The 23,646-nt window shown below is 37.6% G+C and overlaps 1 protein-coding gene across 1 annotated transcript in view; it reads right to left on the bottom strand.

Moving 5' to 3' along the window:
• Positions 1–1,078: 1,078 nt before the first annotated feature.
• The window catches only part of LOC109427361 (clumping factor B), a gene marked incomplete at its 3' end in the record, with an annotated part of 94,014 nt that continues 71,446 nt past the window's right edge, over positions 1,079–23,646 (bottom strand). Inside the window, 4 exon segments of the mRNA XM_062845048.1 lie at positions 1,079–1,252; positions 11,959–12,123; positions 12,480–12,546; positions 12,617–12,828. Coding sequence (XP_062701032.1) covers positions 1,079–1,252; positions 11,959–12,123; positions 12,480–12,546; positions 12,617–12,828 — 618 coding nt within the window.

Here is a 23,646-nt window from a genome sequence, read left to right as displayed (position 1 = left end):
GATCTGAGCAGATCTCTCCGAGGATCTGAGCATATCTCTCCGAGGATCTGAGCAGATCTCTCCGAGGATCTGAGCAGATCTCTCCGAGGATCTGAGCAGATCTCTCCGAGGATCTGAGCAGATCTCTCCGAGGATCTGAGCAGATCTCTCCGAGGATCTGAGCAGATCTCTCCGAGGATCTGAGCAGATCTCTCCGAGGATCTGAGCAGATCTCTCCGAGGATCTGAGCAGATCTCTCCGAGGATCTGAGCAGATCTCTCCGAGGATCTGAGCAGATCTCTCCGAGGATCTGAGCAGATCTCTCCGAGGATCTGAGCAGATTTCTCCGAGGATCTGAGCAGATCTCTCCGAGGATCTGAGCAGATCTCTCCGAGGATCTGAGCAGATCTCTCCGAGGATCTGAGCAGATCTCTCCGAGGATCTGAGCAGATCTCTCCGAGGATCTGAGCAGATCTCTCCGAGGATCTGAGCAGATCTCTCCGAGGATCTGAGCAGATCTCTCCTAGGATCTGAGCAGATCTCTCCGAGGATCTGAGCAGATCTCTCCGAGGATCTGAGCAGATCTCTCCGAGGATCTGAGCAGATCTCTCCGAGGATCTGAGCAGATCTCTCCGAGGATCTGAGCAGATCTCTCCGAGGATCTGAGCAGATCTCTCCGAGGATCTGAGCAGATCTCTCCGAGGATCTGAGCAGATCTCTCCGAGGAACTGAGCAGATCTCTCCGAGGATCTGAGCAGATCTCTCCGAGGATCTGAGCAGATCTCTCCGAGGATCTGAGCAGATCTTTCCGAGGATCTGAGCAGATCTTTCCGAGGATCTGAGCAGATCTTTCCGAGGATCTGAGCAGATCTCTCCGGTGATCTGAGCAGATCTCTCCGAGGACCTGAGCAAATCTCTCTGAGGATCTGGACAGATCTCTCCGAGGATCTGGACAGATCTCTCCGCAGCTACGAAAAAAGGAACAAAACATATCCTAATCATTTAATACCTAAACTACACAAACAAAAACACATAATTCTACGGGTGCCATTGTTAAACAATTCACCGTCACACACTCTCCCCCCATTTCTCTACTTACCAGAATCAAATCCTGAATCAGGTTGGACAGGCCACGGTTGGCGAGGACGAACAGGCGCGTTACCGGTCCGGGGATTCCCTCGGTGTAGCCGTCTCCCTTGCCGAGTTCGTGGTCGTCATCGGGGGAGTTGGCCTTTTCGTCGCTCTGTTCGGTACCGGAGCTGCCCGAGACGAGCTGCACGACGCCGATACCGGGTAGGCGGGAGTGGGAAATAAAACGATTCGTTAGCGCAGTTAGGGCAAACGTGCAAGCTAAGGGCCATGTGAGGTAGATTTTCCACGGATGCGGTAGGATTTGTTCTCGAATCCTTGGTTTGGCCCAACTGTGGAAAATCTACCCGCGGTCCATAGCACAAACGTAAACAAGAGAGAACACATACACAGAGAAAGGACACAAAAGGTGAGAGGGTTAGTCAACCAATATTTCGGTCGTGGTGTTAGTGTGTTCAGGGTGTGCGCGAACGCTTCTCACGTCAGTTATTGAATAATTTTTGATGTTTCGTTTTTTTCTTTGGTTTATGAACGCCGTTTAGGAACTCTGCTTACGTGTTGGTGGAACCGATCATTATCATCAGAATCATCATCACCGTCGAACAATCGTCTGTCATTTTGTCACCGAGGTACGCTGGTCACACGATTCAGTATTTTGTTTTCGAGGGGAAAAGTAAAATAAGCAATTGATTTGATAGAAAGAGTATTGAAAAGAAAGAGAGCAGTTGTTCAAGAGAAGTAATAAAATAAAACGGAAAAAGAGAAGCGTGAATTGAAAAGTGCTTGAATTTTAACTAGAAAAGTCAACAAAAACAAGAGTTACACATTCATTTAACAAAAAAGAGGGATCTGACACTTTGACAGAGGATTATTTGAGCGACGTTGTAGGAAAGTAAACTATTAGAAAAACAATACGGGGGAAAAATTGTTGTTTTTTGTTATCAACAGTAACCGAAAACGCGAACCGGTAAACTAGCGTGACGGAGCGTAATCAAGCACTTTTCAACCATTGTGTATTGGTTTGGATTAGTAGAAGGGTAAGCACAAAACGAAATAATAAAAGATGAACAGAAAGGTCAAATAAAGAAAATATAAATTATAACATATGAAGAAAGTTCTAAAACAACTAAAACTAGAAATAAGAGGGGTGTAAGTAGCTTCTAAGCTAAATCCAGTAGTGTTCAAAGTCATTTTTCACATATTGAACTTATATGCAGTTTTTAAATTCTTTTCCACCCCTTGTTCTATCAAACAATGTCATGATTCAAACAAATAATGTCACATGCAGGTTCTCCAACAGAATGCCTCTTCGCTTTGGCTGATGTAAGCCAAATTGTTTTGATCTGGTATGAAAAGAACTTGACAATTATTGGCACATACCAATCCAGTAAAAAAAAAAATAAAAAAAAAATCGGAAATTTCATTTAGCCAAGCAAAACTTGTGAATCTAATACAAAACATGAGAATGGAACTGTTGGAGACAATCTCAGATATGCCTTCTCAAACTGGAGAATTCTCTGCTCAAGATTTTAAGACGTGTAACCGTATTACATATTGTGAAGTTTCTTGTGTTGAATGCCGTTTCTCATTGGGCTGAGCATTTTAGTATGTTCAAGTGTTCTTGAGAGCACATGTGCTCGAATCTATCGTATAGCTCGCGATCCAGAACAAGTTCCAGATTGGAATTTGTTCTTATGAAGCCTTATTTAGTCGTTTCATTTGTATTTTCGATCATTGACTGATTAAGATTCTTCACAACTTTTAGAAAGTATCGATCTCTGGACATTCATGCTCTTCAGAGAGATTCGTAGATTCTCTTCAGTGGATTCCAATAATATCTGTCAACAAGTTTCCAGAAGCTTCTCCTTTTTGGGAGTGGATTTTTTTTTCGGAGGGATCAAAGAATCCCTTACAAGGAAATCATGGAACGTACTCCAACGGATTCTTCAAACATCCTTCTATGGATTCATCAGGCCTCATCTGAAGATAATTTGTAGCTCTTTGTCGCCAATGCCTTCTCTGAAGGATTCTTGAAATCTTTGCGATAGGGCTGGTTGGAAGACTTCCTGGAAATTGTAAATTAGAATTCCGAATTCATTGTGAAATTTCCATTAAGAAATTTGGAAACTTTTTTGGCTTTCAGTCTTTGAAGCGGTCAGAACTAAAGCATGTTTTTTTTTTCTAACAAAACAAATCCATGGAAGAACCAGGTTCCCGGAATACTTTGGAAGTTGGCAATGTCCTCCTTCTATTACCGAAGTACTATAGCATCTTCTTTTCCAAATTTTCTGCACCACGAGCCAGGATTCTCAATACACAGATAATACGTTCAGACTAAAGGGGGTTTCTGATGACTTTTTAAAAGTTTCTCTTGAAGTTTTTCTAAATATTTTCTCAATGCTTCCTGCTGGAAGCCTCACTGATGATACTCTAGTCTAACACTCAGGTATCACTCTAAGACTCCTAGAAGAAATTTCAGCGGGTGTTCCCCCAGAAATTACGCTTGCAGTTCTTTCAGACATTCCTTCAGAAATCCTTCCAAAATGTTTGCCTTAGGAATTTCTATAAAATTCCTTCAGAAACTCTTCCAACTAATTCTGCAAGGACCCTTCAGGAATTTCCTCAAAAGATTGCTTCACTAATTATTTCCAGATTTCTTTTTCAGAAATTCCTCCGCGATTGTTTTAGAATATATTTCCAGATTTCCTCGAAGAATTGAATTCCTTCAGGAATGTCCCACAGCGGAACGAAACAGAAGTTGCTCCCTTCAGAATTCCTCCAGAGATTCCTTCAAGGATTCCTTGTGTAAAACTTTCTTTTTAGAAATATCTTCAAAAATCTTTCCAAGTGATTTATTCAAGAACACGTCAAGTATGCATCTTTGAACCTTTTGAATTATTTCTTCAGAATTCTTATTTATTCAGGCTTTTTTTCAAGCATTTCTTCAAAAATTCCTCAAAGGATTTTTTTAAAGAAATTTCTCCAATAATTTGGTCATTTGGTCTACGATTGCCCGGAAAGTTTTCCAAAAATTCATTTAAGATCTGATGGGAATTCCTTGATGGATTTCTTCAGAAAATTCTTCAAAGCTTTTGTTTAAGAATTTCTCCAAGGATCATCAATAGTTTCCTAATTATTCTTCCAAAGATTTATACAGGAAAGGATTCTTAAACAAAATTAATTATTTCTTTGAGAATTCGTCCATCAATTTTTTAGGAATTTTCTCCAGGAAACTTTAAGAAACACATCCAAAAAATCCTTCTGATTTTTTAAAATGCAGATCTTACGGAGCTCATCCACATTTCGTTTAATAAATTCCTGCAGTGATGTCTTTGGCAACGTCTCCATTTTTTTGTTCGGAAATTCTTCGCAGGATTTTCTTTACGGAATCCTTAGAAGATTCCTGGTCGAACTGGAAGTGTTCCTTTCAAAAAATTCAAAAAACCAGACATTACACCATATATTTCTTATGAAATTCCTCCATTTTTTTTCAGGACTTTTTTAATTTCGATATTTTATTTAACTTCTCCACAGAATTACCAAGTACTATCTCCCAGTTTTTCTTTTAAAAATTCCTTCAACAGGATTGCTATTACTACTCCTTTACTTCTGATACTTCTCAGAGGCGTCGCCAAAGAACTCCGTTGGTTTTCCATCTTAGAGTTCCTCCAGAGGTTTTCAAGAGTTCAACGAGGAAGGAAAGGTTTAGAAATTCCTACAATATCATTTAATTGTACTTCCGATGGTTCCATAGGGAATTTATGAAATTCCTCCTTTATAATTCTTTCAAGAACTTCATTACTTTTTTCCAAAGGTTACTTCAGAAATTTCAGCAAAGATTTTTTCAAAAACTCATCTAAAGATTTATTCCGTAGCTCTTCCTAGAGTTGCTCTAGGATTATTCTTTATAATATTTCAAGGAGCTCCTCTAAAGATTTCTTCAAATAATTATCCCAAGGACTTATTCTATAACTCGTTCAAGTATTCCTCCGAGGATTCTCTCTGGTGTTCGCATCAAGAATTCAGCCAAGGATTCCTTCAAGCATTGCTCCGAGAATTTCTTCTGGAAATGCTTCAAAATATGTTCAGAAAAAAATAAAGGCCGTCAGAGCATTTTTTTTTGAACTTATTAGAGAATTCCTCGAAAAATATTTCGGAACAAATTTTGTAGAATTTTTATGTAGCTCCTACAAAGATTTTTTCAGAATTAATATATGGATTCCTACAAAAAAAAAACAAAAAAATATAGGGATTTATTTAAGTATGCCTTCAAGTATTGCTTGGAGAATCCCTTCAAATATTTATTCCGGAGTTTCAGGAATTTCTCCAGAAACGCCTTTCATAATTATCTACGCGATGTTCGAAAGAACAGCATCACCACATAGCGGTAGATTTGCCTATTAAAACGTCCAATAATTTTTTGGGAATTCCTCTCAAAGACTATCAAGAACTCCGCCCTCTTTTCCCAAGATTCCTTTAGGAACTCTTCGTAAAATTCCGTCAGAAAAAAGTTTCTTCTGACATTATTTTTATATCCCATATTCAAAAAATCCACCAAAGTTGATTCAGGAACATGTTTTTTTTTAATATTTGGAGCCTCCGGAATTTACTTCTAGGATTGCTTCAGGCATTCCAAAAAAAAAAATCATTCAATAGTACCTCTAAGGGTGCCATTGTGAATTTCTAAAATTCCTGCTTCTGAAGCTCTTCCAAGAATTTCTTTACTATTTTTTCTCCAAGGGTGCCTTCGAAAAAGCCTTGAAAGGCTGCTCGAGGAATTTCCACGAAGTTTTTTCCAGGAATTCCGCAAGGATTTATTCATATATTCCGTCAAACATTCCTTCAGTTACTCCTCAAAGGATTCCCTCTAGGGTTATCATCGAGAATGTATCCAAGGATTTCTTTAGGCATTTCTTCTAGGACTTCTTCCTAGATTTGTTCTGAAATCGCAGCATTTTTTTCTGACATAAGTTAATGGATTTCTAGGAAATTCTGCAAGGATTCACCGAAATTTCTTCAAGAAATTTTCTTAAAAAAAAACTTGTATTTTTTTAGCATCCCTGTAAAAATAGAATAAAGGATTCCCTGAAATATTTATTTCAGAGTTCAGCCAAGGTTGTTAAAGGAATTCGCCCAAAAAACCGTTTAGAGCGCCATAATACTTCTGAAAAGCTTTGCAGAAGGCATTCCTGGAAAATCAATGTATGAAAATTACTCAACAAAATCTTCAAGGTTAGATAAAAAATAATTTTCTTTACTGTGTTTTAAGCTACTGCTGATACTACACTTTCTTCAAGGAATTCCTCGATAGATTTTTTTCCAAAGATTTTCTCAGCAATCCCTGCAGAAAAAAAAACTCCAAAATATATTCATTGGCATTTTTTAGTGAAGTTTTCAAGAAATGATTTTTTTATATGAGTACCTACAAAAGGTTCTTTAAAATACAATCTTTTTAGGATTTTCCTTAGTGGTTCTCCAAAGAATTCCTCCAGGATTTTTTAATTTCTGCAGTATTTCGTTCGGAAATTTCTCCAGTTAGTTGTTTTTAATTTTTTGTTTACACACTCCTTCAGAAACTTCAAAAGAAATACTTCTAAGAATTCTTGCGGAAGAGATCCGGGAGGTTTCCAAGGATTTCTTCAGAAATCCTTTGAAAATCCCTCAGAAACTCAACGAGGGATTTTTCTGAAATTATTTAACAGTACCATTGTCTGTAACTTCCGCAGGAATTTTTGCAGACATCTTTTGAGAGCTTTTGTTAGAAATTCTGCTACGGAAACCACCAGGAATCCATCCAGAAATTTCTCAAGCGATTTTTCCTTGGAATTTCTTTCGAAGTTCCTCCAGAAGTCAGGAATTGGGGGAGGTATTTTAGGGAATTTCTTCTGGTCTTTTACCAGGCATTTATCCAACAATTCTTCCAGAGATGACGTCAGAAATTGTTTCAGGAATTTGTGTCCAGTAATCCAGGATTTTTTTCTCTAAGAGTAAAGGTTTCACAAGGTGTTATTTTCCAGATTCCTTCATATGATTCTCCAAGGATTTCCATAAAAAATCTTTAGGGATTCCCTTAAGAACTTTTGCAGTTTTTCTTGTTATTTCCTGAGAGAACTTCTGAAAAAAATTCTAAAAAAAATATTTGAAACAACTCCTGAAGGAATGGAATTTAAAGGAATCCCATGAGATATTTCTGACGAAGTTGCGCAAGGGCAATATCTCAAAAAATCGTTTTTAATAGATTTCCAGGAAAACTTCCGAGGGATTATTAAAAAAAGACACTACACCGTCTTCAGCCAGAGGCTGCACAGACTGAACATTACACATACACGAGACAACGGACAACACACATAACACCCAGTGGCCCAATGGAGAATTTTCCGTTCGACGAAAAGTTTTCCCCGACTGGAGCGGGAATCGAACCCACACTCCGAGGCTTACGAAACGCCTAGACGACTGACGCCGCTAACCGCACGGCCACGAAGCCCACAAATTGTAGGTATTTAAAGTAAATTCTAAAAAAAAAAACTCCATGGAAGAACTTTTGAGTAAATCCCTTGTTAAAATTCCTGAAGATATCACTGCAATTCTAAAAAAGCCTCTGGAATCCCTGAATAAATTACAGAAGGAATCTACAGTAGAATTCATTTAGAAATCTCAGAAGCGTTCAAGAATAACTTTTAGAGGAATATCTAATGAAATCCTCATGAAATTCTTGAAGTAATCCCTGGGGAAATTTCTGAAAAAAATCTGGAGAAACTACTTGGAAAACCTAAGTAGAATTTCTAGAAATGTTTATTGAGGAGTTTTAAGGAAAATTGCTGGAGAAATAGTTTGAAGAATATTATGAAAGTATTCCTGGGGACATATATTATCAGTACCCTTGTTTGTAATTTCCGTAGACATTTTTAAAAAGGATTTCTTCAGAAATTCTTCTACGGAATTCTCCAGTATTTTATCTGCACTTTCTGGGAGAACTTCTGAAAAATCTCTGGAGGAATATCTGATTCAACTCCTGCAGGAGTTGAAAATAATGAAACCTAGGCAAAATTTCTTTCGAAACTACGAGGGTGATTTTTTTTTGAAGAACGCTTGGAAGAATTTACAAAAAAAAATCTTTGAAGGATTTTAAAGAAATTTTTGGAATAATAAAAAAAACTCATTGGAAGAATTTTTGAAAAAAATCCCTTATTGTAATTCCCGAAGACATCCCAATAATTCTGAAAAAGTCTCTGGTGATATTTTTGAGAAACTCTGAAAGAATGTCAGAAGGAATCTTAATGAATATTATATGAATATCCGAAGAAATCTGTAGGAAATTCTTGAAGGAATCCCTAGGGAAATTTCTGAAAAATTCTGAAGTTTATTGAGGAATATTTGAGAAACTTTCCAGAGAAATAACTTGACAAAATACTTGGATGAAATTTTTCTGTAAGTTTTCCTGAAGCATTCTGGGGATATATTTATTTCTGAAGGATTCCTTTATGAATATCTAGAGGTTTGCTTACATAAGCTTCTGTAAAGATCTTAAGGGAAAAAATCTTGATCTGTGGAAATTCCTAAAAAAAGGTTTTGAATGAATAAAAAACGGTAGAGAAATTCCAAGGGGATCGCGGAAGAATTTCTAGAGGAACTCTTGCATGCATCACTGAAAGAAATAATGTAAGAATTTCTGGAGAAACCCCTGAAAGATGTTCTGAACATATTCCTGCTGGAATTTTCATTGAAATCCCTAGAAAAATTCATTAAAATATTCACTGTTCAAAATACCTGAAAGAATTCTCAGAGAAATTTCTCCGAAACCATTCCTGGAAGAATTATTTCGAAATGCTCTGGAAAACTTTCTGAAGAATCGCTGGAGGAATTTCTGATATGTTTCTGGAGGATTTTTACCGTATCCCATGGAGAAGTTCCTGAAAAAAAAAAAACACATGGCAGGTGTTTCTCATAAATGCGAATCTTTTCGATGAATTTTTGAAGAAATTTTTCAAAGAATTTCTGAAGCAGTAACTAGATGATTTCTAGAGAAATTCTTCTGTGAAATTTCGGAGGAATAACTGGGGAAATATTTGGAATAATCCATGAAAGAAACTTAACAAATTCATAGAGAAAATTTCCAAATAAGGATTCATTTTGATAGATGTTTCCATACAGGAATTTCTAGGGGAATTTATGGGCCACTTCCAGTTATGCACAGTTCCTCCAAAAATTCATTCTATATTTCCCCCCGGATTTTCTCCGAGTATCTTCCAGAAGTTTTTCCAAGAATTTTTCCAAAATATTCCTCCGGGCATTCTTCTAGACATTTCCTGAAGAACTCTTGCCAGGATTCCATGGTAAATTTTCCAGATATTTTACCGATAATGTTTATAAATCTCCTTCGAGAAGATCTTTCGTAACTATTTCTAGAAGATTCGTTCAAAAAATCTTTCGGATGTTTCTTCGAAAAAATTTCCAAAATTGTTTTGGAAGTTTTTCGAAATGCTCCTCCAAAAATTCTTCCACTCGGGAATTCTTCTTGATTTATTCGAAATATTCTTCTGGGAGCTTTTCTACTAAATCTTCCAGATTTTTCATCGGGAAATCAGGGAATTCATCCAGATGTGCGTAAAGGATTTTTGCTTTAAGTTCCACCCGGAATTCTCAGATATTTTTTACAGGATCCTCTAAAATTCCTCCAAAAGTTCTCCCAGAAATTCATCCAAGAATTTTCTATTTGTGCTATCGGAATTTTTTCCAAAAACTTCGCGGGATTTCTCCCAAAAGTTCATCGGGAAATACCTTTAGGAACAGTTGAAGGAATTCTCCCAGTAATTTCATTGGGAATTCTTCAGGGAGCTGCTGTGGGATTTCTTCCCGAAGTTGCTCTGAGATCTTCTACGATTCATTCAGAGGTTTATCCGTGGTTTTTCCTCTTGGAATTCGGAAGAAAATCCCCGATGGATTCTGAAGAGCATCCTCAGGGAATGCTGTAGAGAATCTTCTGGGCATTTTGGAGGGACTTCTCAGAGAATTCTGGAGAGATACCTCATGGCATTTTGGAGAGGATCCTCAGGAACTTCTGAAGAGAATCCCCAAAGAATTCTAGAGAGAATCTTCATGGGATTCTGGAGAAAATTATCAGCGCATTCAGGGGAAAATCCTCAAGGCATTCTGGAGAGAATCCTCATTGCATTTTGGAGAGAATCATCAGGGTATTCTAAAGAGAACCCCCTGGGAATTTTGGAGAGAATCCTCATGAGAATTTGAAGAAAATCCTCAGGGTATTCTGGAGAGAACCCTCTGGTGAATCTAGAGAATCCAAAGGGTTTCTGGAGCAAAATCCTCGGATGAACATAGAGCTAATCGTCATCGGATTCTGGAGAGAATTCCCATGGGGTTCTGGAGAAAATTCTCAGAGGATTCTGAACAGAACTGGAGAGAACTCTGGGCATTCTGGAGAGAGTCCTCATGGTATTTTGGAGAGATTTCTCACGGACTTCTGGAGAGAATCCTCAGGGCATTCTGGAGAGAATTCTCATGGCATTATCAGGAAATTCTGGAATGAATCCTCAAGGCATTCTGGAAAGAATCATTAGATTATTCTAAAGAGAATCCTCATGGCATTTTGGAGAGTATTCTCAAGGGATTCTGGTGCGAATCCTCAAGGTATTCTGTAGAGAATCCCCATGACCTTTTGGAGAGAATGATCATGACATTCTGGAGAGAATCCTTATGAGATTCTGGAGAGAATCCTCAGGGCATTCTGGAGAAAATTATCATGGCATTATGGAGAATATCTTCAAGGATTCCTGGAGAGAATCCTTATGGAAATCTGGAGAGAACTCACAGGGGATTCTGGAGAGAAACCTCATGGCATTCTGGAGAAAATGCTCATGGGGTTCTGGAGAAAATTCTTAGGGGATTCTGAACAGAATCCTCAAGGCATTCTGGAGAGAACCCTTGGGCATTCTGGAGAGAACCCTTTGGGCATTTTGGAGAGAATCCTTATGGCATTTTGAAGAGAATTCTCATGGAACTCTGGAGAGAATCCTCAGGGCATTCTGGAGGGAATTCTCATGGTATTATCAGGAAATTCTGGAATGAATCCGCAGGGAATTCTAAAGAGAATCATTAGATCATTCTAAAGAGAATCCTTATGGCATTTTAGAGAGTATTCTCTGGGGATTCTGTAGAGAATCCTCACGGCATTTTGTAGAGAATGATCAGGACATTCTGGGGAGAATCCCTATGAGATTCTGGAGAGAATCCTCAGGGCATTCTGGAGAAAATTCTCATGGCATTTTGAAGAGGATCCTCAAGGGGTTCTGGATAGAATGCTCAGATTCTGGAAATTCTCATGGCATTATGGAGAGTATCTTGAAGGGAAGAATCCACAGGACATTCTGGAGAGAAAACTCAGAATTTTCTGGAGAATTCATGGAATTTTGGAGAGAATCCACAGGGCATTCAAGAGAGAATTTTCATGCAATTTGTAGAGAATTATCAGGGAATTCTGAAGAGAATCCTCAAGGAATTCTGGAGAGTGTGGCGTGAACCTGGGGATAATCCTCAGGGGAATTTGAAAGAATTTTCAAGGCAGTCTGGAGAGAATACTTTGGGCATTCTAGAAAGATTCCTCAAGGGATACTGGAAAGTAGCCTTGATTGATAATTTCAAGCTCTGAGTCATAGAACGAGAACTCAATGTTTGCCAATCTTGAAGCAACCTCCATTAGGCAATCGTGCATGATCTATATAAACAAATGACAATAGAAAAGTAACTCAATGTAAAAAAAAATAAAATAAAAAGTATAATATATTAGCAACAGAAAAAAAGGAAGATCGTGAAAAACTAACAGAAAAGAAAGGAAATTTTCTAGCAACAAATCAACGAAAGAAGAAGTTAAATTACCGCAGAGTGGCTAGAAGAGGAGGAAGTGTAACTAGTGGTCGGCGAAAGTCGTCCTTCGTCGTTCTTGTTCTTGTTGTTGTTGTTCTGGTCGGTGGTCAATGACTCGGTGCCAGCGACGACACGGTACACGGTTCCGGCAGCACGTGCGGCACGATCGGCCGTTTGCTTTTTTCGGGCGATTTTCGGGTGGACGATGATTTGGTTTATCAAATTGAGTATATTTTGTTTTTGACGTATTTGAGAAACGAAGTTGGAAAGTGTGCGGGGTGCATTCGTGAGTTGTGGTCAAACAGTCGAGGAAAGTAGATAGTGTGCAAGTTCGTTTCGGTGTGCGTGTGGAAGTAAGTGTGATTAAGAGTGGAAAGAGAAAGAGAGGGGAATATCAGGGTCCGGGTTTGAGAGAAACAGAGTATAGATCAAGACCAAACTGTCGAAAGTGTTTTTCTTAGCTCCAGAGGGAATTGTCGGTTTCTTAGGTGAAAGGGCAGCTGGTGGAAAGTTTAAGGTGGTTGAATACTTACACGGATGATGTCAAAAAGGAAGTTTCCGGAACCGCCGGCTCCGCCCGAGGAACCGCCAAAGAGAAATCTACGAGGAAAAAATCGTGAGTCAGTTAGGAATCTAGCACCTTTCCTTCCGATCCCCATTGTCCTCTTACCTTTTGTTGCGATCCTCGTCGTTGCCTTCGGAGTCCAGCGAGAGTTCGTCCAGGGCAGAGCTCTTGGCCGACGAGTCGCTCGGTTCGTCGTTTTCCCCGACCGATTTCACGTCCTGATCAGTGGCCCGGGCCTTGCGGATCGCATTCAGGGTGTCACTCAGTCCGGCCAGATCCAGCGATTCCAGCGTGTTCATGTCCTGGTTGGAGGTGATCTGAAGGTTCGCGCACCCGGCACGAGTACAGAGTCCAGCAGAGCCCCCATGCACCATGATTTTGCGATGGAACACAGAGTGCACGCACACCAAAACGACACCCAACGACACACACACATGGAGGTGAGCGTGAGTTGAACGGAGATGCACGAACGCGTGCGCGTGTGTACGAGTGAGTGCGTCGACGATCGGTAAAGTAGGTTTGGTTTTTCGCGATGAATGGGTTTGTTTTTTGAGGGAGAAAGTCGATTGTTTTTGTTTTTAGGATTTTGGGATGAAAAAGATGAAATGAGAGCATTCAATGAGATTAAATTGATTTTTGTATCATGTTCTTAAAGGTTTGTTCTGGTAGGTTTCCAGAGGAAAATTATTACGATTAGAGCTAAATGCGGAGAAGGTTATGAAGAGAGAAAGATAAATCGAAGTGACGTGCTACGTCCGACAAACAGATATAAGGAAGGATCACACTTGACACAGGGCTACAAGCTACGGACGTCGAGAAAACTGCGAGAGAGGCTGAGAAAAATACAGATGGAGAGAGGCGCAGGACAACAGGAAATGTTTGGTTTGACACATACAGAAGATGGTAGCGGGAAGAACAGAACAGGCAGAGCGAACGATCCCATACAGTGTCATCGTGATCGTACGGTAGTTCATCTAGCGGTCACCAATTTTTGCTACGATTCGGAGAGAAAAAGAGAAAGAGAGAAAGTATGGTAGAATGGTAGAAGCGGCTGTCATTCTTTTCCGTAATGTTCAAAGCGGTATGAAACACATAGATTTGTTATTGAAAGGCAATGACTGGATCGGTCTTTGACAGTTGTTATTGTACAAATGAAGCGATTTGTATGAAACACAAAGATTACAACTACAATAGTACCGGAATGAGTCGTAGAAGAAGATCATTGAAACAAATAGAGAAAGAGTGCTACAGATGTTATTTTCTAGAAGTAAATCCCATGACGTGCGCCGCAGCTATTTCAAACTAGATGGCGCTGCGCTTCGTCGGTAAAGTAGGTTACGGTTGTTCACACCAGACAGTGTTCTACGGCTTCGCTCTCTCGCTTAGCGCTACGCACTGGCTAAAATGGCTACAGAGCTACTTGTACGTTAGATGTTTGTGCGTGGGTAGTGTGTTGTGGATGAGCCGGAGGCCGATCTCATACCAGGTTGGAATCGGTGCTGAATTGTGCATTTTGCGTGGTGGTCGTTGCCGAATCCCGTTCGGCGCTGCTACCGCTACTGCTTCCCGTGGTGATGGTGGTTGTGCTAGGTGCAGCCGTATCGGCGGAAAGTGCCGTAGTCGTGGGATCGCTGCCCGCCGGGAACGACGTCGACGGCGAAACCTGAAGCCTGGCAACTGCCCGCTTACGAATGTCGTTCTCTTCCGAGTTACTGCCACTGCTGGCAGTAGTGGCCCGTTCGCCATCATCGCCGTCGTCGTCGTTGCTCGGCGGGAACGTGGGCAGTGAGATGCTCACTTTGCGTCCACCGTCGTCACTGCTGCTGTTGGAATCGTTCTTGTCGCTGTCGGCAGAGGCCTTAGTATCATCATCATCATCGAAATCAGCGTCGAAATCGTCGTCGGTGGTTCCACGACCTCCGGCATTGCCGCCAGCGCCGCCACCCAGACCGCTGCGCAACAGGATCGGTCCCAGGGTGCGGAACAGATAGGACGTGATCATCTGAATTTTCTGATCCAGAATCTACAGCGTGTGGGAACCGGAGCCGGGAATCGGAAAAGCAGACGGGGAATCGAAAATGAAGCTCGTATTTACAATATTATTTTGGATGAATGGACGCGCGGGTGGAGTAGTGGTAGGCGCCCGATCGGCGCGACATCTATGAGAATGAGCTTGAGGCGGCTAGTGACATGTGATGAAGCGGTTTTTGGTTAGGAGCGCAGAGCTATACAAGGTGTTCGCGCGGAAAGCCGGGGGGTAATTGATCTACCGAACAACCAACGCCCTGAATCGCCACCCATTGCCGTTCGTTGATCGTTGACAAAGTTGGGGACAACCACGACGACGACTGAAAAATGAAAGTTGTTTCCATTCGTTCCCACCCCTTCGCGAGAGAGAGACTGTTGCACTCGTTCGATTTGCAAACCACGCTGCCGCCGACCAAGCCGTTGTCCTTGCCAGAACGAGGGGTTTAATTTTTTGAGCTGTATGTCCTCTAACCGGTCGTCGTCGTCGTTGTCTTTAACACCGACCTGCAGATTGGTCTAGTTTCTCTTTTTTTCTGTAGATGATGGAGGTTTTATAGAACGACTAACAACACCACCTAGCTCTAGAAGTTTAACAGGAGAACCGCAAACGACTTCCTTGTTGTCGCCACCAGCAAAGCCGTTAAACTACTGCAACAATAGACTGGACCGCAGATCATCCTCATCCTAGCACAGAGAACTAGTCGAACGATGTCGTCGTTTTGGTAGGAATGATGATTGATTGTGTGGTTGACGATTGAATAACGTTTGGGCGCAATTCGACGATGACCTTATGCGATAGGGTGACATTTCGAAGCAAGAAGAGCCAGCTGATGGAAGGTCGACTTCAGGTCTTTCAGACTTGCTTCAGTCAAAAAGCCATTAACCTCTTGAGGTTTGGGTTGTGGTTCGCAATGATTGAAACTGAGTGTTGTGGTTTTCTGTGCACAATTTATAGCTGAACAATTAGGTCCAACTATTTGTGGTAATTAGATTCAATTTTGAAATTGTCTCATCTCAACAGCTAAACCATTTAGTGAAACTCTTTAGGAAGTTATGAAAAAGCCCTCGATTTGCTGGAGTTTGAGAAAAACATTCAAAAGGTATAATTATGGAATATGCGAAAAAAAATTCCTTAAAAGTCTCAAATTTAAATACATTTTAATACAGCAGATAAAAAAAATAAAAAACAAAAAAAAATATCAAAAATTTGTGGAAAAATTTCTAATGAAGACGTGATGTATGACATCAAAAATGTAGTAAAAGTTAATCCAGAAAGGATTTATTAAAAATACTCCTGAGGGGTTTTGACAACATTCTTTGGAAGACGTTCTCAAAAGCTTTTTCTTTGAAAAGATTTTTAATGGATGTGATTTTCAGAAGGAATTATTGCAAGAACTACACTGAAACCTCCATTTAAGTCGATGCATGGCTGATCGAAAATAATTTTTACCGTGCAAGTAATGACTAAACTGTATAGTTTTATATTTTTTGATAAATCTCCTTTGTCATGCGAATTCTTAAAAAATATAAAAGTCTTTAGTTTTGCCATTGCTTGTACGGTAAAAATTATTTTCGATAAGGGGCTGTCCATTAATTACGTAAGGGAATTTTAGCGATTTTCCGACACCCCCTCCCCCCCTTGTAAGATTTTTTGTATGAGAACCCAAAAATTTTTTTTATGGCGCGTAAGATTTCTCAGACCCCCCCTCCCCCCATAAACCCTTACGTTATTAATGGACGGCCCCTAAGCCATGCAGCGACTTAAATGGAGGTTTTAGTGTACATAAAAAATCAGTAAAAAAAAACAAAAATCTTTCCAAAGAAAAATCACTGCAGGTTTATTTAGTTCTGTCACTCATTCACAATATGGCAATCTTAACATTTAGTTTTTCTATGAACATCCGTTCGTTGCTGAATTGGTCACCACCGCCAGCACCACACTAAAGCAGTGTATAACAATTGAGCTTCCTTCAACGTGTTGTTCAAAAACGAACACCGCGGCTATTGTTTGAAGGGTTTAGAAGCTTTTATGGTACAATTTGAGTCAATCAATTTGAAGCAATCCAATCGTACATTTACAACTTTATTTCAGATACTTGTTTTTCATAGTTTTTTTTATTCTTAAATAGAACGAAAGCATTTGACTCAGACAGATAAAGTTACAGAAAGTTACTGATAACAACATTTACCTTATTTTTAACATTTACCTGAATTTTCCATGTAAATGCTTAATCTGTTTTCCTGAAATTCCATTCTGTACATTGGAAATTTTCCAAAAGTCGTTCATTTATACACATTTCAATAATTTAGTAGTCTTAAGTGAACAAAAATCAAAAATATATATTCGGAAATGTCTGCTGAAATTAGTTAGAGTGTTTCTTGGGGAATTAAAAAAAAGTACTCGAAAATCAATCATACAATACCTCTTAAACTTAAATAAAAAGAAAGACTTATTTTGAGAATACACTTACCAATTTCTCAAAAAAAAAAATCGAAATATTTGGTATTACGAACCCTTTTAACAATTTTTTTATCCATAATAATTTCACAAGATATCTAATAGAAAATGAAAGAAACGTATTCCGGTGGAAAAGTCTTGGAATTGCGAAATGAATTGTTATAGCAAACCTTTTTTTTATTTCCCAATCTTTTTTTGTTTTTTTTTTTACATTGAGGCATTTTTTTATTAGCGTACGGGATTAGGTCGAAGGGTCTCAGATTTCATGAAAAATGTTCCACAGGCTGGGCTCATGAATATATTAACAAAAAAAATTCAGAAAAAATCAGGGTCGCCTATTTCGGCACCTACATTTCAAAAGGGCGTAACTGCATTTGGAAGTAATACCTTCTTTCAAATCTGTAGGTCGTACTGCCTCCCTTACACTCAAACCACCGTGGTTGTCGGAAAGAGGAGAGTTTTTCCCATCTGGTACTTGTTGTGAAAAACATGGAAATCATAACACATGATCCACAGCTTTAAAAGAAGGTGATGATTCCAAAAGCAGTTACGCCCTTTTGAAATGTAGGTGTCGATTTTCCCGGAAAACTTAGGTGAAAATTCAATGTTTTCCTCTGACACTACTAACTTTGAAAAATCGTAACTCAAGAACGAAGTATCATAGAAACAAAGTTTTTTTTAGGAAATAAAAACAAATTTTCTCAGAAATAAAAAAAATAACTGGAAAAAGTTTTCCACAAAAATTTTCACAGTTAAGAAAATACGTAAAAAAAGCCGGAAAAATAATGCCCAAACACATGAAAAATTTCCAAAAAAAATATTTTTGAGAAGGTTATTTCAAAAGCTTCAATCGCTGAAATTTTTGGAATGCACTTTTTTTCGTTTTTGAGTCATGGCAAATTTTGCTGAAAAATGCCCGAATGTATCATATAAGCCTGTTCTTTGAAAAATTATAGAGTAAGGTGGGGCAACAGTTCGACCCTAGTTGAAAATTCATTTTTTTTTTTCAAGAAATCCAAGCAGATAAATATAAATAAATACCGTGTGGTGATTCTACCATCCATTAGCTAAAATTATGCTGAACAAAGTTACGCCAAATGTCTTTTCAATTTCGAGTTACAACACTTTATGTATGTGTGTCTCTAATTCGAACTCTTGCCCCACCACTGGGGCAAAAGCTCGAATCTAGTGTTTGTGGTATTTTGCTAACCGTAGCACACTATATCGACACTTTGGTAATTGAAATACCTAAAACCAATTAATATTTGATGTTGAAACTAGAATACACTTCAAAATTCGATCTGGATTTTACCCAAACCAGGATTAAATTTACTTCATCGAAAATCAGTAGTTTTCCACCAAATTCAGATAAAACAACATTTTTTTCAACTTTGATCGAATTTTCTCACTAATTCCATCATTTTAGAGATAATATGGACATTTTGTAGAATTTTAGGTTTTTACCTAAATTTGCCACATGACTCGAACTTTTGCCCCAGTATGTGTAAAATATGATTTCCAAATATTTTTTGCAAAAAGTTATACATGCTAAAGCAACTTCAAAATATACCTAGTTACGCCCCAAAACAAAATATCGAATTCGATTTCATTACAATTCCATTCTATGCGTTGAAAGGACCATCGCATATTACAATTTTTTGATCAAAAACCAACATTTTGTCATAACTTTTCGAAATATTTATCAATTTTCATAATTTTTGGAGTGAAGGACTCTTTTTCAAAAAGGCTTCGATAAACCTTGACACACGAAAGATATAGTTTGAATTGAGCTCAAAAACTTCAAAAGAAACTCTTGCCCCACTCGAACTTTTGCCCAACTTTACTCTAACTGTAGAGCGGATCTGGTGTGATGGTTAAAGCACGTGACTATCACGCCGAGGACCTGGGATCGAATCCCACTCCCGACAAACTCGCAAAATGTGCAAAGATGAACTAGCCAAGGGCTGAAAATCTCAGATAAAAAAAAAATAACTCAAAAACGAAGGCATCGCAAAAAGTTTTTTAAAGAAAATGAAGCAAATTTTCTCAGGAATTAAAAAAATATGAAGTGAAAAAAGTTTCCTCAAATTTTTTCACCGTTGAGAAAATTCAAAAAGAAAAGCCGGAAAAGCTATTCCCGAACTCGCGGGAAAATTTCAAAAAAATATTTTTGTGAAGGCAATTTTGTAAGCTATGATCGTTGAAATTTTTGGAATGGACTTTTTTTTTCTTTCTTAAGTTATGGTAAATTTTGTGAAAAATATGGTCATTTTTCATATAATTGGCCATAACTCAAGAACGAAAAACAAGTGCATTCCAGAAATTTGAGCCATCAAAGCTTATAAAACTACCTTCTCAAAAATATTTTTTTTGAAAATTTCCCGCGGATTCGTGCATAGTTTGTTGGAAAATTTTGTTGAAAGCTTTTTCATTTTTATATTTTTTTGGATTCCTGAGAAAATTTGTTTTCATTTTCTAAAAAAAACTTTGTTTCTACGATGCTTCGTTCTTGAGTTACAATTTTTCAAAGAAAAGGCTTATATGACACGTTTGGACATTTTTCAACTAAATTGGCCATAACTCAAAAACGAAAAAAAGTGCATTCCAAAAATTTCAGCGATTAAAGCTTGTGAAATAACTTTCACAAACATATTTTTTTCATATTTTTTTTACGAGCTCGGGCATTGTTTTTCCGGACTTTCTTCATGAATTTTCTCAACTGTGGGAAATTTTATGGAAAACTTTTTCCAGTTTAGATTCCTTTTTGGATTTCTGAGAAAATTTGCTTTCATTTTCTAAAAATGTTTCTATGTTCTTCGTTCTTGAGTTATGATTTTTCAAAGAAAGTAGTGTCAGGGGAAAACATTGAGTTTTCCTGAAAAAAAAGGCGACCCTGAATTTTTCTCAATTTTTTTTTTTTTTGTTCATATATCCATGAGCCCTGTCTGTGTTTAAATTATACAAATATCCTAAAACTTTAAAACTACAAAAATGAAAAACCCTTGTTTCCGGAAAAAGTTCATAAAGAGTTTCATCGGTTTGATAATATTATGAATAACCTACGACGTTCCTTTGATGGTCTGTCGATGGATGTTATCGACGATTTTGTGAATTCATAAACCTCAGAATTTAAAAAAATAATAAAATAGAATTTGAAAAAACAATTCAGCAAAGTAAGAACAGAATTCTCCCCGAGATTAATTAAAAAAAAAGACACATTTTTTCAGCTTTTACCAGTTTTTTTTGCCAGGAAACGGAAAAACTCTTGGACTGTTCGAAAGGGGTGATTATGAAAACTTTAAAAACTCATTGGATTTTTTAAAGAATGTTTAGCAAGAACTTGATACGTATTATGAATCTGACCCCTCCGAAATCCGAAACCTAGCCCGAAAATTTATAAAGTGGGAGAGAAAAAATGTCAAAATGAAATTTGTATCAGCCCAAGTTTATTTTCAAAACATTCAAATTTCCTCGAAAAATATTTTGAAAATTTCTTCTAAACCCTCTGAACAAACGAATAAAGAGAATTAGACTGTTGCGATCCATTGAATTACTGATTTCGGCACTGCAGTCTTGGGCAATTAAAACGGAAGTTTTTTTTTTATTTTTCGCAACGTTTCGACTCGTGATAGAGTCTTCCACAGAATAATAATTCCCATGGCTACAGTATCCCCTGAAGAAGACTCTAACACGAGTCGAAACGTTGGGAAAATCTTAACGTTTCATTTTAATCACCCAAGACTGCAGTGCAGAAATTAGTCTCTCTCGGTCAGACTTACGCCGAATTTGCCTTCAAAAGTTGTTCAGATATAATTTCAAAGATTTTTTTAAAAAGAGTTTGTAATATAACTTAAGGAATTTTCATCAAGGTAACTCATTGATATTTTCTTGGCAATCTTCAACTAGTGGTAACACGTTTCTTTTCTTTTTTTACAGGAAACAGTAGTTTTTTTTCAACAATCTTTTCTGAATAATTGCAGAAGTTCTTCAAATGTGGGAAAGGAAAATTAGGAGATATTTATGTAGAAATTAGGCATTCCCAGGCATTTCGTCTTGAAACATTCAAGTTATTTTTCAAGTTGGCTTCACTGAATAAAGAAGTTCAAACTTTGTAAAATATTCTAATATGGAAACATTTTTAAAACAGACAATTTTTTTCACATTTTCTAATTTTTTGATATTGAGCCAGAAGGTATTGAAATATTTTTCATACTCTTCATATTTTTCTTACTCTCCAAATTAATTGTGTTCCCATCCTTGTGTTCTTTCAAAGATTCTTTAAAATGATTTTTTCAAATGACTTTAGCATTTCCTTCAAACGTTTCTTTCGGAATTTTCCTACTACTAATCCTTTCAGAAACTGAATAAGTAATTCTTCTAAGAATTCCTTCAGAGGTATCTCCAGGATTCATTTAAAAGATTCTTTCAAAAAATCCTCCAGGAATCCTTCAAAATTATGAAGTGATTTCTTAAACAATTTCACCATTACCTTTGTCTGTGATTTTTGTAAAGATTTCTGCACACATTTTGAGGTGATTTCTTTCGAAATGCTTCACCAGGATTTCTCCAGAAATTTATCAGAAAGTTCAACTTTTCTTGGAATTACATACTTTCAGAGTTCCTCCAAAAGTTTCTCTTGATTGATTTTCTAGGATTTGAGAAGACATTGTTATTAGTTTCTTAGAAAACCTTATTTCTATGAGGACCTGGGATCGAATCCCACTCCCGACAAAAACTTTAATTCTCTTATTAGTTCATCCAGGAGCTTCTCCAGAGATGACTTCAGAAATTGCTTCAGAAATTTTGCCCAGGAATGTTCAAACATTTCTTCTTGAAATCTCCTGTAGTTATTTAGAAATTCCTTCAAGGATTCATTTTTTTTAAAGAATTTTTATGCAATTTCTGGAAAACGTACGAAAGTATCCCTCACATAATGTCTGAAACAAATCCTGTGGAAATCTTCGAAGGATTCCAGAAGATATTTCAGACGGAACAGCAGAAAAATAAAACAACTTAGTATTTTTTTTATCCGTACTAATGAGATTTCCAGCCCTAGGCTAGATCATCTCGGGACCCACGTTTTACTTCCCTTCCGAAAGAAGAACCCACATTTTCGTGAGTTTGTCGGGAGTGGGATTTGATTCCAGGTCCTCGGCGTGATAGTCAAGTGGTCGAACCATCACACCAGGTCCGCTCCACAATCAGTAAAAATTGCTATAGGGATCCTGAAAAAAATCTTGGAGAAATTCTTGGAGGATCCTCTAGATGAAACTTTGAAAAAAAAAAAAAAACAAATACTAGAGGAGTTTTTGAAGAGCAGTCCATAAGAGATGTTTTTAGAAGTATTCTCAGTGGAATTTCCAAAGGCAGGATTTTTTAAAATATTCATGGTTGGTTTAAAAAAAAACCTCCAATAAAATTCTTAAAGATTTTATGAAGAAATTCATGAAGAAATTACTAAAGCAACTCAGGCAAAATTTTCTGAAATAATATTTTGAGAAGTTTTGAAAAAATGGCTTGTGAAAAATTTGAATGAATTCTTGTGAGTCAATGAAATACTTTTGTAAAAAAAAAGATCGAGACGAATTCCTGACAGAATCTCTGAAATATTTCTTCTTTTCTGATGAAATCACTGGACCAGTCCCAGAGCTTTTTTGCCAGTTCGCAAAAACTTGAGAAAAACAAAATAGGTGATTTAGATTTTGAAAGAGTTATTAGGTAATTTTTCAGACACTTAATGGAGCATAATTAATCTCAAAACTTCATTAGCGATTTTCCTAAATTTGACAGAGCGTAGGAAAAATGCCCCCTATCATAGAGTTTTTTTCATGCCGGCAAAAGCTATTAGAAAGTACATCTTATAATCTTCCCATTTCCAGAGGAGCGGAATAATTAAAAATTCGCGACCAAAAAAGAAAAAAAAACATACGTTTTTCTTCTTTTATTTGTAAGAGTGCTCATACTGTGAGATGAAAATTCATGCTTTGATCTCAAGAACTGGTTACTTAGGGAGTATCTTGGAGTAACCAAGACAACACCACTCCTGAAATCTTTCCAAATAATTGCCTTTTAAATTTTATCAAAATTAATTTACAAATAAATCATATAATTCCTTTGACTGGTTTTCATTTTTCTAGTAGTTCTTATACAATTTGTTCAAACACATTCCCGAAACATGAAATTTGAAGCTTTTCTGACAGTATTTGACAGGTTTCATCACGACATTCTCAAAAAAAAAAAAAACAGAAAACTCCCAAAAGATTATCACGCTTATAACAGAATCATCTTGGCAGTTCTCCTGTAATTAACTTTCGAATGTTCGCGCTGTTGTATTTTGTATGAAGCGTTGAAAAAATCTTCTTTTTGTACCCAGCGTGGTGCGGGCGGTGGTAACCACGCGACTGACGGAAGGTTGATTTTTTTTTTCAAAATATTTCGAGATATTTTCCTAGAATTTGAGAAATCTTACGCGTCATACAAAAAATCTTACAAGGGGGGGGGGGGGAGGTGGTATCAGAAAATCGCTAAAATTCCCTTACGTAATTAATGGACAGCCCATTATCAAATGTATTTTCGGAATGTTTTTTTTTTCTAAAAGACAATGTACCTTAGTGAATTTTCTAGAGATTGTCGAAACGAAAATTCAATA

Source organism: Aedes albopictus, chromosome 1 (genome assembly GCF_035046485.1).
Source record: "Aedes albopictus strain Foshan chromosome 1, AalbF5, whole genome shotgun sequence".
NCBI lineage: Eukaryota > Metazoa > Arthropoda > Insecta > Diptera > Culicidae > Aedes > Aedes albopictus.
This window is presented reverse-complemented; position numbering and strand designations above follow the sequence as displayed.